This window comes from Bos taurus, chromosome 4, assembly GCF_002263795.3.
Source record: "Bos taurus isolate L1 Dominette 01449 registration number 42190680 breed Hereford chromosome 4, ARS-UCD2.0, whole genome shotgun sequence".
In the NCBI taxonomy this organism is placed as follows: domain Eukaryota; kingdom Metazoa; phylum Chordata; class Mammalia; order Artiodactyla; family Bovidae; genus Bos; species Bos taurus.
The window spans coordinates 107,618,220-107,633,715 of NC_037331.1; the positions used below are offsets into that span (position 1 = coordinate 107,618,220).

General features: G+C 52.9%; 1 protein-coding gene across 2 annotated transcripts in view; it reads left to right on the plus strand.

Moving 5' to 3' along the window:
• Nucleotides 1-2,003: 2,003 nt before the first annotated feature.
• ARHGEF5 (Rho guanine nucleotide exchange factor 5) overlaps nucleotides 2,004-15,496 on the plus strand; it is a 30,649-nt gene continuing 17,156 nt past the window's right edge. The window contains exons 1-5 of one of the 2 annotated variants that reach the window (XM_005205839.4): nucleotides 2,004-2,119; nucleotides 9,969-13,095; nucleotides 13,674-13,731; nucleotides 14,158-14,222; nucleotides 14,424-14,677. In XM_005205839.4, the coding sequence (XP_005205896.1) occupies nucleotides 9,981-13,095; nucleotides 13,674-13,731; nucleotides 14,158-14,222; nucleotides 14,424-14,677 (3,492 nt within the window). In that variant the 5' untranslated portion in view covers nucleotides 2,004-2,119; nucleotides 9,969-9,980. Of the gene's footprint in view, nucleotides 2,120-9,968; nucleotides 13,096-13,673; nucleotides 13,732-14,157; nucleotides 14,223-14,423; nucleotides 14,678-15,496 lie in introns of those variants that run through there. The other variant, NM_001110075.2, reaches the window with a different exon arrangement.

A 15,496-nucleotide genomic window follows, 5' to 3' on the forward strand; every position in this document is an offset into this window, starting at 1 on the left:
AGGACGAAACAGCAGAGATCAGTCACTTCTGCCCAGGATCCAACTGGCTCAGCTCAGCCATTAGAAATCAAGGGCTATCTCACACTCTGGACTGAATTCTCTCTCCCAGTTGAGAAATAGACAGTTCTAGCTTAAACTTTTTGACTAACTGCACTCCCCAATCTTCTCCTCTTGCTGAGCGTATGGCAAGTGAGAGACCTGTGCTTACACACCTTAACTCTGAGTCCTGGTTTTCCCCATGTCCACCCACACCTTACACAGCAGCTCAGAGTAGGTTAAAGGTTTCTGGACTACTCAGGGCTTAACTCCTCAGAGTAATACAGCCAAAGTAGCACATTCTTTAAATATAGACATGTATCAGGACCCTATTGGAGAAGAGACCAAGTGGCATTCTGTCCTAAAGCCTGTTCCAATGCTGGTAGGCCTGGTCAGCTGGGATCAGTGCAGTAGCCAATGGGCACAGTAATCTGGAAATGGTCTAACCAACTAGCTGTTGGGCTTATAGACCATGGCAGTCCTAAGAACAAAACAGTCAGAAAGCCCATTAAGATTCTACTTACCTTCTCAAGTGATGCTAGTGGTAAAGAATCCACCTGCCAATGCAGGAGCCACGGGAGAGGCAGGTTCAGTCCCTGGGTTGGGAAGATTCCCTGGAGGAGGGCATGGCAACCCACTCCAGTATTCTTGCCTGGAGAATTCCATGGACAGAGGGGCCTGGTGGGCTACAGTCCAGGGGTCACTCAGAGTCAGACACGACTGAAGCAACTTAACACGCTTGACTTATTTCATGGAAATTTCATGGACTTATTTCATGGAAACCCCTGGAGTAAGGAGTGAGGTTAGGGGCTGATCTAATTGAAATGAACATACCAAAAATCTCTGTCCCCTACATGAGGGATTCTTACCCTACGTGCATAGGGGACTATACCATAGAATGTTATGGGTTCCCTGAAGTCTATGAAAGTGAAAGTCACTCAGTTGAGTCTGATTCTTTGTGACCCCATGAACTATAGAGTCCATGGAATTCTCCAGGCCAGAATACTGGAGTAGGTAGTAGTTCCCTTCTCCAGGGGATCTTCCCAACCCAGGGATTGAACCCAGGTCTTCCGCATTTTAGACATACCAGCTGAGCTAGCTACCAAGGAAGTCCTCCCTGAAGTCTGTGAAGAGGCATAAAGACAGACCCACTCAACCTTGGTCTCAGATACCCAGAAAACACAAAGTTTCCCTGAAAACATCAGAGGAAAAAAATATAGGTAGGAGAAAATGCACACGCCTGAGATGTAGGCTTAGATACTTACATACCAACACACATACTTGTCCTGGGAAGAAGCCAGAAGGAACCCATATCCTGAGAGATGTGAACTCAGATCATACAAAGAGAAAAGACATGGACAAACTATTTTGGAGAGGCCTGGCACTGGGAGAGATGGTCTCCTAGGGAGTCAAAAGCCAGGAGGAAAGGGAAAGATGGGGAACTGGGGGATTGAGGAGTAGGGGGCAGGAGTGCAGGCAGAAAAGTGAAAAAGGAGCCGGATACACCCTTCCTCATGTAGGAAGAGACTGGTAGCCATCAAGGAAGAGAACTTAACATTGAGGCTTCATGATAAAGACTCAAATACAGACGAACACAGAAAAACTCAAGAGACACAGACTGGCCAAGAGGTGAGCATCAGAAGAACACCGAAGCGGGCGCCGGTCAGGGGCCAGCTCAGGTAAAGACCTGGAGAAACACCCGGGAGAAGAAACCAGGCAGATCTGAGAGACCTAGCCGGCCCAGGGGAGGCCCCGCGGTCCGCTCTCCGCTCCCACGCCCTCGGGCCCGCCCGCGGGCCCAGGGCTCCCCGCCCGGCCCCGGGCTCCCGGCCCGGCCCGGCCGGCACTTCCCAGCTCTGACGCGGGCGCTGCCTTCACACCAATGAGGCCGCGGCGCGGACCGGCCCCGGCCCTCCCCCAGGAAGGTGTGTCCCTGGTTTCCTCACCTGAAACTTCCGAGGAGAACCAGATCCCTCCCTCCCGGCCGGGCGGGGCGGCCGGGGCCTGCGCTGGGGACGGCCGGCCGGCGGGGGACCCGAGGGCACGCGGGGGGGCGCCCGGACAGCATGTGACACTGACCCAGGTGGGTGCCCGGTGCCCGGCTCCGGGCGGGCGGCTGTGGCGCCCCGGCGGAGGGGAAGGGAGGGAGCGGGAAGCCCGGGAATCGAGGCCTTCACCTTGGGAGCAGCCCCCGCGGGCTCCCGGGGCGCGGGCTCCACAAAGTGGCGGGGAGCGCGCCGGGCAGGTGGGCGGAGGTGGGGTGCGGGGCCCGAGCACCTGGTCTGGGAGAGGGGAGAGAAGCGGGAGGAAGGGCTCCTGCCTGGAAAACTTTGCTTCCGGCCTGCTCCCCGCCTCGGAAATGGGCACCCTGCCCCTAAGATGTTCCGCGGGCCGGTAATCAGGGCTCTTTTTTCCAAGTCCAGGCCCTGGGGAAAGCCCGCTCCTGTAATAAGATGTAGCCAAGATTCCCTTTGTGGACGGACGCCGTCCCTGGAGGTCTTTTGCCGTCTCCTTTTTCCTACTCGGGCCGGGCCTTCCTTCGCTTATCTGCCTGTGGACTCGCCTACTGTGTGTGTGTCTAAGCTATTCGCTGGGAGCCGAGGAGGTGCCTCAACCTGTAAACAAGGGCTCGCGCCCTGCCCCCCTCCCCTGTTTCCCCACACCCGGGGAGGGCTCCCAAAGCTTCTTGCGGATCCTAGCTTTGCCTTCAGAACCCGGCGAGGTAGGAAGGGAGCTGTTCAGAGCTGGGGTGGGGGCGGGGGTGCTAGAACACCCTTCTGAGCCCCGATTCGCAGCATCCCTCCCAACTCCGTTCCGCAATTCTCAGATCTAAGCCCCTGCTCGCCTTCCTGAATCTGGGATTCCCAAGGCAGATTTGCCCTCCTGTCTGCCTAGACGTGAACTCTGGCCAAGCCTCTTGTCAGATTGAGGGGAAGGGTGTGTCTGACAGACAAGGGAGATAGGGTGAGTTTTCTGTCTTTTGTCCCCTTCTGTTCCCCTACTGCTGTCCAGGATCTTGCATCCTGTGTCGACTCCAGAATTCCCAGCCCCTGACTAAAGAGCTCCTGATGTGGCCTCTTGTTCAGACTTCCTGGTTTAGCTCCCTACCCGCCCCCCCACCCCCCAACCCCAGGCCCTGGCAAAATGGGGATCATCTGTTCGCCAGTCTGTGGGCCTGAAATTGGAATCATGTCCTTGGAGGGGGTTCTTGGGGGGCTGGGGAGGGGAAGGGATGTGGGGCGTCAATCAAATGAGACTGTCCCACAGGAGGAATGTAGGTCATTGTCCTGGTGGGGCAGAAAGAGCAGGCAGGAGATGAGAGGAGGAATCTCTTATCAGAAGGATACGGTGGTTCTTAGTCAAGAGTCTGCATCATTTCGGGGTTCCTGGAGTGTATGGCTGTCCACAATGTGGTCTGTCTGGGGTTGTCTGCGGCCTCATTAAGCATAGTGATTGTGGGATAGACAAAGAGTATGTCATTCGTGGTGTCTGGAGTGGTCAGTCACACTGTGGTGTGGACAAGGACGGGATCCGGCTTACTCAAGTGGTGTAGACCCAAGCAGATGATTTACAGCATTTGGTGCAGACGGGTGAGTCACTCACCACGTCTGTGGAGTAAACTGGAGCTGGTCACGTACAGTGTCAACAAGGTGACCGTCAGGGTCTATGTTAAGGACACAAACAGGTCACTCACACTTCTGTGTGGATGGCACCAGGGCCACCGGTGGGTTTGTGGGCTGTGTGTTAGCATTGCCACTAATGATGGTCTGTGTAAGCCCACTGGGGCTACAAAGCAGTGAATGATGTGGTGTTTTCAGACATTAGGGAATAGATAGAGGTGTTTATTACAGCTTCCACTTGGATGGTGGGGCTTTCCTCAAATATGTAGAACACAGATCTTAGCAGTTAGTGGTCCAGAAAGCTACTCTTATTTTGATGTAGCATCAAGGGCAGTAATGTCAAACAGTGAATAAAGGCATCCATCTATGGGTCTTATTTTGGAAAGCAAAATGAGAACATACCTTTTGATTTGGTGGGCATTTTCCTAAAATAGAATATAGATGACACTGTAAATGCTACAAAGCAGTGGATGATGCAATATTTTTAGACATTAGGAAATAGAGGTGTTTATTAGTTTTTCCGGAGAAGGCAATGGCACCCCACTCCAGTACTCTTGCCTGGAAAATCCCATGGATGGAGGAGCCTGGAAGGCTGCAATCCATGGGGTCGCTGAGGGTTGGACATGACTGAGCGACTTCACTTTCACTTTTCACTTTCACGCATTGGAGAAGGAAATGGCAACCCACTCCAGTGTTCTTGCCTAGAGAATCCCAAGGACGGGGGAGCCTGGTGGGCTGCCATCTATGGGGTCGAACAGAGTCGGACACGACTGAAGCGACTTAGCAGCAGCAGCAGCAGCATTACAGTTTTTCACTTCAATGATGGGGGTTCTATCTTCCTCGGATAGGTAGAACACATGTCTTAGCAGATAACGGTCCAGAAAGCTACTCTTATTTTGATGTAGCATCGAGGCCAGTAATGTCAAACAGTGAATAAAGGCATCCATCTATGGGTCTTATTTTTGAAAACAAAATGAGAATGTGTCTTTTGATTTGGTTGGTATTTTCCTAAAATAGAATACAGATGACACAGTGTAAATGCAGAAGTACTGTAATCGCGAGAGTACTTCAGTGATTTGTGGTGTAAGTCAGGATATTTGAAACTAACACTGCTGAAAAATCCTCTCCAGAAGTACACTTGGTACTTGGTGTTGGACTGAAGAAGCAGTAGTGTGATGAGGGGTGCAGGTGAGGAGGAGGGATATCATTGAAATACAAATTCACATCTGGTGAGTTGAAATAGACCTGAGCTAAGGTATTGGGGGCTTTATGGGGGGAGGGTTGAGTTCTTGAGTTCTGTCACACACTGTCATGTGGGTGACTTGGAGTTTTGTCCTGAAAGAAGTCATAAGTGAACAGGGGCAGCAGATGCAAAAATGACCCTGGCCTGGAGGAAGACCAGGTCACCATGGTGCCATGCTCTGTCTTTGCCTGTACTCGGATAAAGATGATCATTCACCCCCAGCACAGAAAGCGATGAGGCAGTGGCTTTAAGATAATGGGAAGTGCAAAAAAATCTCTCTCTTGATGCCTTTATGTGAGTAAAACCAAGTTTTACAGATTTCCTTTAGCTCTGGTACATTCTTGGTTTGTAATGCCTGATTCCCATAGGATTATAGCACAGGATGAAGAGGGACACCTAACTTGATAGCAGCTACCTGGGATCAACAGGAGGCCCATCAAGTCCCCTCAGACTGAGGGACAGGGAAGGAAGTAGTGGATGGGAAGCTGAGCTGCCCTCTATAGGGTTGCTGTCCCTGTGAACAGAATGCCCAAGGGAGCTAGGTCACCTCAGGCCAGCAGTGGCTCATCCTCCGCTTCGACCACCCAGACCCCAGGTTCAGCCAGTGGCACCAGCAGCACATCGTCCTCATCCTCTGGGGACAAGACTGTTGTGTGGGGTCCAGGTGACGCCCGGGTTGGTCCAGGGGGCCGCAGGCTGGGCAGGAGGCGGCCTCGCAGGGCCTGTACCACTCCAGACAGCAGTGATGGCTCCAAGGGCACCGCAGGCAGTGGCCCTGGGGCTTCAGGGACAGTAGGGCAGGCTGGGGATGTGCTGGCAGGTGGCAGTGGAGCCTTGAGGCATATGAGGGCTGAGCCGGTGACCACCAGTAATGCCAAAGGGGTAAAGATGGTGTTGAGAATAGTGTCAGTGGGAGACACTGACTAGAGTGGAACGGAAGATGTTCGTGCAGCACATACTGTCCGTAGATAACAACCTGAATGTAGCAGAAACACGCTTATGTATTTAGAGGCTGCTTGCTTGAGGACGTGACAGTGTTTGGGTCTGTTGTTGTTGTTCAGTCGCAAAGACTCTTTCGCAGCACCGTGGAGCTCACCAGGCTCCTCTCTCCACGGGATTTCCCAGGCAAGAATACTGGAAGGAGTTGTCCAGGCAATCTTCCCCACCCAGGGATCGAACCCACGTCTCCTGCATTGGCAGGCAGATTCTTTACTACGGAGCCACCAGGGAAGCCTGTGTATGGGTATAGGACCGGGACAATACACATGTCAGGGAGGCGAGACTACAGATTTAATCACTGGGTCGCCTTAGGCAGGTAGGAGCCAAGTTTCAGAAAGTGTTCACGGTGAGCAGGTATATTATTTAATGTGCGGTTGGGAGAAGAAGGTCACGTCACTGCAGGATCATCTATAGTGATTATACTATTCTGTACTTAGGCTGAGTGTCGGGGGCAAATCACACACTGTGTCAATTAACTGGAAAAGGACATAAAAGCCCTTGTACACAGTATGCTTGTGTTAGACATGGCCCTTTAGCCCATAGAGATGGTACCTGTGTGAAGTGACCAGGAGCTTGTCTCATGCGACAGCTGCCTGGTGGCGAGGGACATGCTCATTTGGTTATGTCAAGCTGTCCCTGTAGAGTCTGCAAGGGTGGTTTAGTGTTTTGTGTGTGTGTGTGTGCATGCATGTGTGTGCTTATGTGAGTGTCTATGCACGTGCAATATCTCAGCAAGAGAGCCAGCATTGGGGGTGGTGGGTTTCCTCTCTAAGCTTAGACCAGACAGGGAAGGGTGAGTCCAGGTGGAGCTGTGAGTTCTATAGGGCCCCAGGGTCTCCTCTAGACTAGTGACCGGCCAGCTTTCTTACAGCTGGACTTCCGGTTGCTCATGGTAGACTGAAGTCAGGAGACCATGTTTTGAGTTCACCTGTACTCAGGAAACTTGAAGGTTAGCTGACTTTCAGTTTCCTCATCTGTAGATTAGGCAAAATTTTCTGTGTGTCTCCAAAAGTCCATCCTGCTCATAAATCCAATATTTGCCTCTTACACTTTCTTTCTCTCAAGACACATACAATTCCTGACATGTCTGCTACCACCAGTGTTACCAATCCTTTTTTTTTCCTTCATTTTTTATGTTGCCTTCTTTAATCTTTATTAGGACTCTTTGCAAACAGCATATATTATCCCCTTTCTGAGAATAAGAGAAAAAAAATGTTCAACTACATGGTTTCTACAATTATGTTAAAATTAGTAAGATACGAAAAAGGCAGAACTAAAAGTTGGACAACATTCTTGTAAGTCTATGTTCTTCCTTCCTTCATCTGTGCAATAAATCTTTGCTGAGGGCCAGCTAAGCTGCGGGAAGAAGGAATTGAACAGTTAACATGGCAGCATCTGTGTTTTCCTGAAGCTCATGGTCTGGCCCAGAAAGTAGACACTATATGCATAACTCCAAGTGTGAAAGTAGTAGTCAGGTGTCCTCTGGGCAGGAGAAGAGGACTCCAGGTCGCAGAGCCACACCCGTGAAGGCCTCCAGGTGACAGGAAGGGGAGCTGAAGGCTCTGGAAGCCAGTGGGATGGGGGAAGTGGTGACCGACAAGGATGCTGCTGTAGGGAAGACAGAGGCCAGGTTGTGGAGGGCATGCTACCCAAAATATATATTTGGGTTTCACTCCAATAGTTAGAGACTACTGAAGAAATTTAACCAGAAGTGGGGCCTTTGATCACTCAGGCACTAAGGAGAGAATGCCTCGGAAAGAGGGCAAGAGAAGCTGTGTGGAGGCCAGTGGCCAGCTGCAGTGAACTGGGTACGAGAGGGCAGCCGCATGGACCAGACTCTAGCAGTGGAGATGGAGAAAAGTGCACAGACTTGAGTGAGATTTAGGAGGAAGGATCCAGAGGAGTTAATGCTCAATTAAATATGGGGAATGTCAGCCAGGAGGGAAACAAGAATTTTTATTCCATCATGGAAAAATATTTACTGAGTGCTTAGTATGGGTCACGTATTATATTCTGTTGTTCAGTTGCTAAGTCGTGTCTGACTCTTTGCAACCTCATCATGGACTTCAGTTTGCCAGGGCTCCCTGTCCCTCACTATCTCCTGGAGTTTGCTCAAGTTCATGTCCATGGAGTTGGTGATGCCATCCAACCATCTCATTCCCTGCTGGCCTACTCTCCTTTTGCCTTCAATCTTTCCCAGCATCAGGGTCTTTTCCAGTGAGTCAGCTGTCGTAGGTATAGACAATTGAGAAAAACAGATGTTGTTCTTGATCTTCTGAAGCTCATTGTTTGAGATTGATGATAAACTAAAATACACACGTAACTACATAATTACAATTGCGTAAGTGCTACAAAGGAGAAATAAAGTGAACTCTAGGTGATAAGTGCTACAAAGCGGAGCAAAGTAACCCAGTTAGAGGGTTCAGTCAGTCAGTCAGTTCAGTCACTCAGCTGTGTCTGACTCTTTATGACCCCGTGGACTGCAGCACGCCAGGTTTCCCTGTCCATCACCAGCTCCCAGAGCTTACTCAAACTCATGTTCATTGAGTCCTTGATGCCATCCAACTATCTCATCCTCTGTCGTCCCCTTCTCCTCCCACCTTCAGTCTTTCCCAGCATCAGGGTCTTTTCCAATGAGTCAGTTCTAATGAGTCAATTAAAGGGTTGGGGAAAACTTAAGAGGAAAAAATGTAGTCTCACAAATAACTACCTGTATGTGTAATGTCAAATTGGTGTCCACTGCAGTGTCAAATGTCAGATGCTGGCAAGAACCACTGAAAATAAGCATCCACAGAGTCTTGTTTAGAGTTAGCACGTTGAAGGTTGTAGGGGAGGTGAGCAAAGTGGTGCCCTTAAAGTTCGGTTGGAGGTAGAGGAGATGCAAGGATATGAGGAGAGCAGGTGTGAAGAACTCCAAGTACATCTTGGAAAGAGAAGAAAGCCACAAACATGCTTAAAGGCTGGTGGGATGGTTCCAACAGAGAAGGTGAAGGTGCTAGAGAACGAGCTAACCCACTGCACCAGGTCCTGAGAAGGCAGGCTACAGAAGATGGCACTTGGAGGTGAGGGTGCTCTGGCATAGTCAGAGGGGGATGATGGACAGAGGGAAGTGTGGGTTGCTCTGAACTGCAAGAAACAGAAGCAATTCCTCTCCATTGGTTTGTAAATTCTTTGCAAAGTAGCAAAGAGAGGTGGGAAGATCAAAATATGACAAGTGATGAGATGAGTTCATGCTAGAGAGAAGGGGGGAGTAAGATGGGGAGGGGTCCCCAGTTTGATGGCCCTCATTGGAGTGGGTACCCTTTGTATCTACTCTTGTTCTTGTCTAATCTCATCTGGTTCTCATCTAAGTCTAGTTATCATTCCACTTTACTAAAGCTGTTATATAATTGAAACACAATTTTTTTGTTGTTGTTAATTAGTCACAGGCTTTGCTAGACACTCTGTAAAATAAGGTGAGTGAAATTCAGACCCTCTATAAAGGAGATTATACGGTGCTGTGGTATCTCAGGCACCGGCCATAATGGCCAGACCTGTTTTAATCCCGTCAGCAGTTTAGAAGGAGGATTCCCCTCCAGACACTGCTCCTCTGGGCTGTAAGATCTAGGGTGTGTCCCTCACACTGTTTGGGAGTTATATGGGCCTGAGTCACTCTTGGTGTCCAGAGAGTCGACAGGGAGACACCATGACGTCATACCACCTAGAGCTTAATGACCACTGGGGAATGCTGGGAGCTCTCTGACAGCGGTCTGGTGCCCTAACGTAATTGTTTTCATCTGTCTCCTTCACAAGACTGCAGGCTCCATGAGGACACAGTCTGTTTGCCTCGTTTGCTACTGAATGCCCCACCCTTGAAAGGGTGACTCGGCAAATATTTATTAAATGAACAAATCAATGATAAATTTTATAGAAGCCACTGCTTACTTTGTGAAGGACGTTTTGTCTCAAAGAATGACTGCAAATGGAACCAAAGAAATGCCCCATGCTTGTTCTTTATGGTCTGTCCCTCTGGATAAATAACAAATAAAGCGGAAGAGGGGGTGGAAACTTGGTCTCTTATTCCTCTTTAGGATTCAGTGCTGATGGAGGCGGAGGAGCCCCAGCATGGAGCCTCGACTCCCATCCCTGCCAGAGCAGAATTCCCTGTTATCTGGGCACCTCCCATGAGGAGCAGCAAGACCCCTGCCTTGGAGCCTGCAGCCGAAGAGGGTGAGGACCCGCGGTGTCAGTGGGCTGAGGGCTGCACACTCTTGGAGACCCAGCAGAGACACGTGAGGGATGCGAATGACCGTGCAGCTGAGAGAATGACCTCTCTCCTCAACGAAGCCTCTCCAGAGGTGGAGACCGACCAGGAAACCCTGATGGCTGAGGCCTGTGATGATACCCCCTCATGCCAGGAGGCCGGGCCCTGGAGCCTGGAAGATAGACAGGCAAGGACGCCAGCTTCCCTGGATTTCCTGACCTGCCCTGACCAGGGTGACTGTCTGGACACGGCCTCGGTATCCAGGGATCTGGACACCAGCGTGGAGGTGGACTTTAAACCAGAACTCACGTCTTTGATATTGGAAACGGGACAAGCAGAAGGGAAGGAGGAAACATCCTCCAACGCCTATGCCCGGACCAGACACAGGCCTTCCTGTGATGACGAGCACCCGGCTGAGACCAGCCGGCCCCTGGAGGACTCGGAGTGTGGACCTGCCAGGCAGGAAAGTCCAGGCCTCGTGTGTCTCCAGGGAACTGAGGGGCTGGAGGAAGGGGGACCTCAGGGAGAGGCTGCTGGCTCTGCTGGGCTTTCCGGGGCTCCAGAGCAGATGGGAGAGCAGGTTAAAGGTGCAGAGGAAGAAGGGAGACAGAAACAGCAGCAGATGCAAAATGACATGGTGCTTGAAGATCCAGGAGAAAGAGAGGGGTGGTGCTGCGGGGAGGAGTTGGGGGGTCTGAGTTATGGGGAGTGGGACTGGAGGACTTGGAGCCACGGGGATCCAGAACAAGGGGAGCAGAAAGGGAGGGAGTTAACAGGGCCAGAGGAGAATGAGGTGGGTGCTCAGGACGGGGAGAATCAAAGCTCAGCAAGTAAGTCAGAGAAAGGAAGTGGAAAGCCCGAAGATCCGGGTGCACAGTGGGAAGCCAAGGCAGCAGAGGGGCAGGAGGAGGAAGTGGGGTCACTGGAGGAGGAACCAGGGGGCGGGGAGGGGGACACACCCAGCCGAGGAGGAGAAGAGAGCTGCATAGAACAAGGAGAGCGTGAGGGTCCCACTGCGCTGGCTCTGGTCGCCCCTGAGGTCTCTCCTCCCCGTGACCTGTCTCTAGAGGCCTCTTCTCCCCTGAGCAGGATCCCGGGGACTCAAACAGAGCCTGGAGCCGAGGTTCCATCCCCCATAGCTCCGAGTCCTGCCCCAGAACCCACAGGATGCTCCCACCAGCCCTTTTCTTTACCTGGTTCCTGTCCTGCCGAGGAGTCCCTGGACCCAGAAACTGCTCATCGCCACCAGCAAGAGGGCTCTGAGCTGGGGCAGGAGACCGCACATGGCGTGGGGGCAGAGGTGGTCTCTGCCTACAGTCCCTCTGCGACCCCTCCAAGGAGCCCAGAGGCAGCTGCACCCAGTCCTCCTGAAGGGCCCCCTGGCACGGCTGCCACACCGATGGCCCGTCCCCTGGCTGCCTCTCCCAGGAGGGAGCCTCCTGTCCTTGCCTGTTCTCCAGAAACCTCCAGAGCCTCTTGCCCGACTGACAGTCCATCTCCCCATGGGGCTCCTAAGACTCCCCCAGCAGCCTGCTACGGCTTCCCCTTGGCGGGCCGGGCCAACCCCCCGGGGTCCCTGGGCAGCCCCACCGGAGCGGTCCAGCCCGTGAGGAGCAACTCCTTCCCTGGGTCTCATGGGACAGAGCCAGCCCCACACCTGGCGGGAATATCCCTGTCCTCCTCCCACTCAGAGTTGCCCCAGAGGCCTCCCAAACCTGTCATCTATGGCTCTGTGCTCCCAAGAAGGGGCAGGAGAACTGTAAGGGACTGTGCCATCATTCCGGAAGCCTCGAGTTCACCACCCACTCCGGGGCAGGACTTTGGAGAACTGGCTTCAAATCCAGCCACGGCCGGCAGCCCCCCTGACAGTCAGCCGTGGGGACCCACGAAGCACTGGGCCTTTGCCCCCGGGTCTCCTGCCTGTGGCTCCTCCCCAGCCCCTGCAGCCCCCATGGACCTGATGATCCATGAACCTCCGCCCCTGCCTCCCCTGGAGAGAAGGCACGTCCAGCCCTCCACGGTGGAGCCAGACGGCCATCCCCCTGCGGTGATCCCCATGCTGAAGCGGTACAGCCATCCTCCACCACTCACCCTGGGTCCAGGGCTCCACGGCCCCCCCAGGGTACCCCCAGCCCACATTCCTGACCCCTTGGTGGCGAGGGAGCACCGACCGCTGCCCTCCACGCCAGACGCGCCACCCCACACTCAGCACTCTGTCTCTTCCAGGCAGAGATACAACAAGCCGTTACCCCCCACCCCCGACGCCCCCCAGCCCCACCACCCCCTTGTCTTGTCGAGCATCTCAAGGATCTACAAGCCTCTCCCTCCTGTCCCTATCCTGGATTCTCCTACTGAACCACCCCCTCTGCCCCCAAAGTCCAAGGGGAAGGGCAGGAGCTCGCAGGGAGGACTCGTGAACTCAGGGGATCAAGGCAGGCCGAGGCCTGTTTGTCAAGAGTGGACCGTCTCCACCCCACCTTCTGCAGGACGGGTCTCCTGGCCTCCAGCCACAGGCCGGTCAACCGACCCTTTGGCTTCCGTCGGCAGGTGTAAGAGTGATACGCCCCCGGGCCTGGCTTTCAGTAACATGACGGCCCTTCTACACCCATCTTCCCCGACCACCCCGTGGACTCCAGAGGTCCAGCGACCCACCTCTGAACCCGGGCTCTCAGAAGAGTCTGAAGCCCCTGCCAGAGGGTCTTGGAGAAGAACAGCCCCCCAGGAAGGAAGCAATGGCCTGAGGAGGTCAGAGGTAGGCCCGGTGAGGCAGCCGGAGAAATCGGGCCACATCCTCCTGGAGAAGGCATCGAGCTGGCCCCATCGACGGGACCCGAGAAGGCCAGTGGAGGGCGGCAGTGAGGTGGCGGCGGTCCCCGGTGAAGGGTCGAGTAAGCACAAGGACTGGCACCGGCAGGGCCTGCGAAGACCCTCCATCCTCCCCGAGAGCCCTGTAGGTGAGTGCAGAGCCGGGACCGCGGTGACCTCGCCTCAGAGCAGACTCTGTCCGGCTCTCCCCTCCTCATCCGTCTTCTGTCCTCCAGGCTCCTACTGGTCCCCCTGCTGGCTTCCCTCACCCATGTACCCAGCCCCAGGCAGAGGAAAGTCCTCTAAAACATCTCTGAGCTCATGGAGAGGCTCTTTCTTCTCCCCTTCCGTCTCTCTCGCTCTACTGTGGGGTGCACTTTTATGGTGCATCTCTGTTTGCCAACATTGTTCTGGAACCTTCCCCTCCCCCACCCCCCCCCTACCACCCCTGAGTACTTTCCAGTTACAAACACTTGCTCGATGCCCTTCCACTAGCAGAGAAGGCATCTTCTACTTGTCCGGTTCACATTCTGACGCAATGGGAGCAGATCTGGTACCAGTGTCCTCAAATGCTTTTGACTTTGGCTCTTCCCTTTCTCACAGATGCCCAGTTGAACCTTTAACCCACCCCCCATGCCTACATCTCTCACTCTAGGTCTTAGGTTCCTTGGCTCCGTCTGAACGCCCCCTCGAAATCTCGGTTACTTTATCCGTTTTCCATTTTCAGACACAAGAGGTCCCGCCATGGAAGGATCCCCTGGCCTGTCGGACGCCATTGTTTTCCGGTGAGTCACCCTCTCTCCCAATGGGTACAGTTTTCTCTCTTTCCTAGGATACTGAGATTTTTATTAGCTGGCAAAGGTGCTGAGATCATGTCTTTTCCAGGGGTAGGGAGGGGAAGGGACCGACACCAGGATTCCAGGGTAGGGAGATCTTTCGTCTACCTGGTTCTTGCAGCTGAATCCCGGTCTCCTATCCATCTAGACCCTTTGGCTGTGAACTAAACCCCGCCATAAAAGTTCAACCTGACATCCATAAGAGCGTCGAACTATGCAGAAATGTGTCAGGCTACAGCTTGCCTCTCCAGAGGCTTTGGCCTTGATATTCTAGCACATGTCCCAGTGGTCAGAGATTATCTTATTTATCGTCACTTGGGGCTTCTCCATGTCTGATGGCCAGCAAACACCATGGAGCCCTTCTTTATCCCACAGGGAGAAAAAGCCAAAGGAGGTGATGGGAAACTTTTCAAGACGGTGCTCCAAGCTTATCAACTCCTGTGAGTACCTTGAAATATGACTGTGGACCTGCGTGAGTGTTCTTCCTGAGCCGGAGAGGGGTTCGTAGTCATCAGCAGTGGGACTTGGCCAACTGTAGGGAGACATGCCAGGAGAGCCACGGGGCTTGGTGACCTGTTTCGGAGCCTCAACTCCCTATCTCCCTAATTCTCTCCCTCTCCTGCACCTCTTCACCCCTGTAGCTCAGCTGCTTTACCAGGAGTACAGTGATGTGTTTCTGAACAAGGAGATTCAGAGCCAGCAGCGGTTGGACAGCCTGACGGAATCACCGGGGCCCATCTCGCCCCGGCAGCCCCGAAAGGCCCTTGTCTCCTCGGAGTCCTACCTGCGTCGCCTCTCCATGGCCTCCAGCGGCTCCCTGTGGCAGGAGATCCCTGTGGTGCGCAATAGCACCGTGCTGCTCTCCATGACCCATGAAGACCAGAAGCTCCAGGAGGTACCACCAGGGTGGGGTGGGGCAGGGGCTGCAGAAGGGAAAGCGGGGTCTCCTCTGTTCACGTCCATGTCTCCTACTCACCACCACCACCACCACCACCATGACCGGGGTGTCCCTACCACACTCACCACCATGACACTGGGTCACCCCCAGCTTGCTGGGTTCGAGTTGCTTTGTGAACATCACCACTCTCCCTCCTATCTACCTCCTCCTCACTCCATCAACCATTTACTGCTCCGTGCTATTGGTCTGAGCTCATACAAAGTGACCATGCCCCTGAATTTGATGGGAGAAGTATACACTCAATCTCATTAGTCTAGCTTCAGGCTAGACTTAAATTTCCCTCTTCAACCAAAGGTTCAGCCTACACTGAAGTTTTCCTCTTCAACCAAGACACATGCAGGGGCTTTTTGGTGTTGCCTTGGTGAGTGGCCCTTGCAGCTGTTCTGTGGTTCATGGGTTTCATAGAAGCTTTTGAATGACCATCAAGCTCTGCTTGGTCCTTCCTTCCATTAGCAAGACTACAGTAAAGGCTGTTGGTCTCATGTTAAGTTACTGTCATTAATATATTTTACATGGAGTGCTTATCTTAAAAATCAATTTAAAATATGGGTTAAACCTTTCTTCCTGGAAAGATGACATTGCACAATGGAGAGGCATTCTGGAACAATGTTTAAGCATTTCGGTTCTGGCTTAAATGACCTGGACCCACTTTAATATATACTAGCTATTTAACTTGGGCCAAATTATTGAGCTGGCCAAAAAGTTCATTCAGGATTTTCCATAAGATGTTAAGGAAAAATCCAAATAAACTTTTTG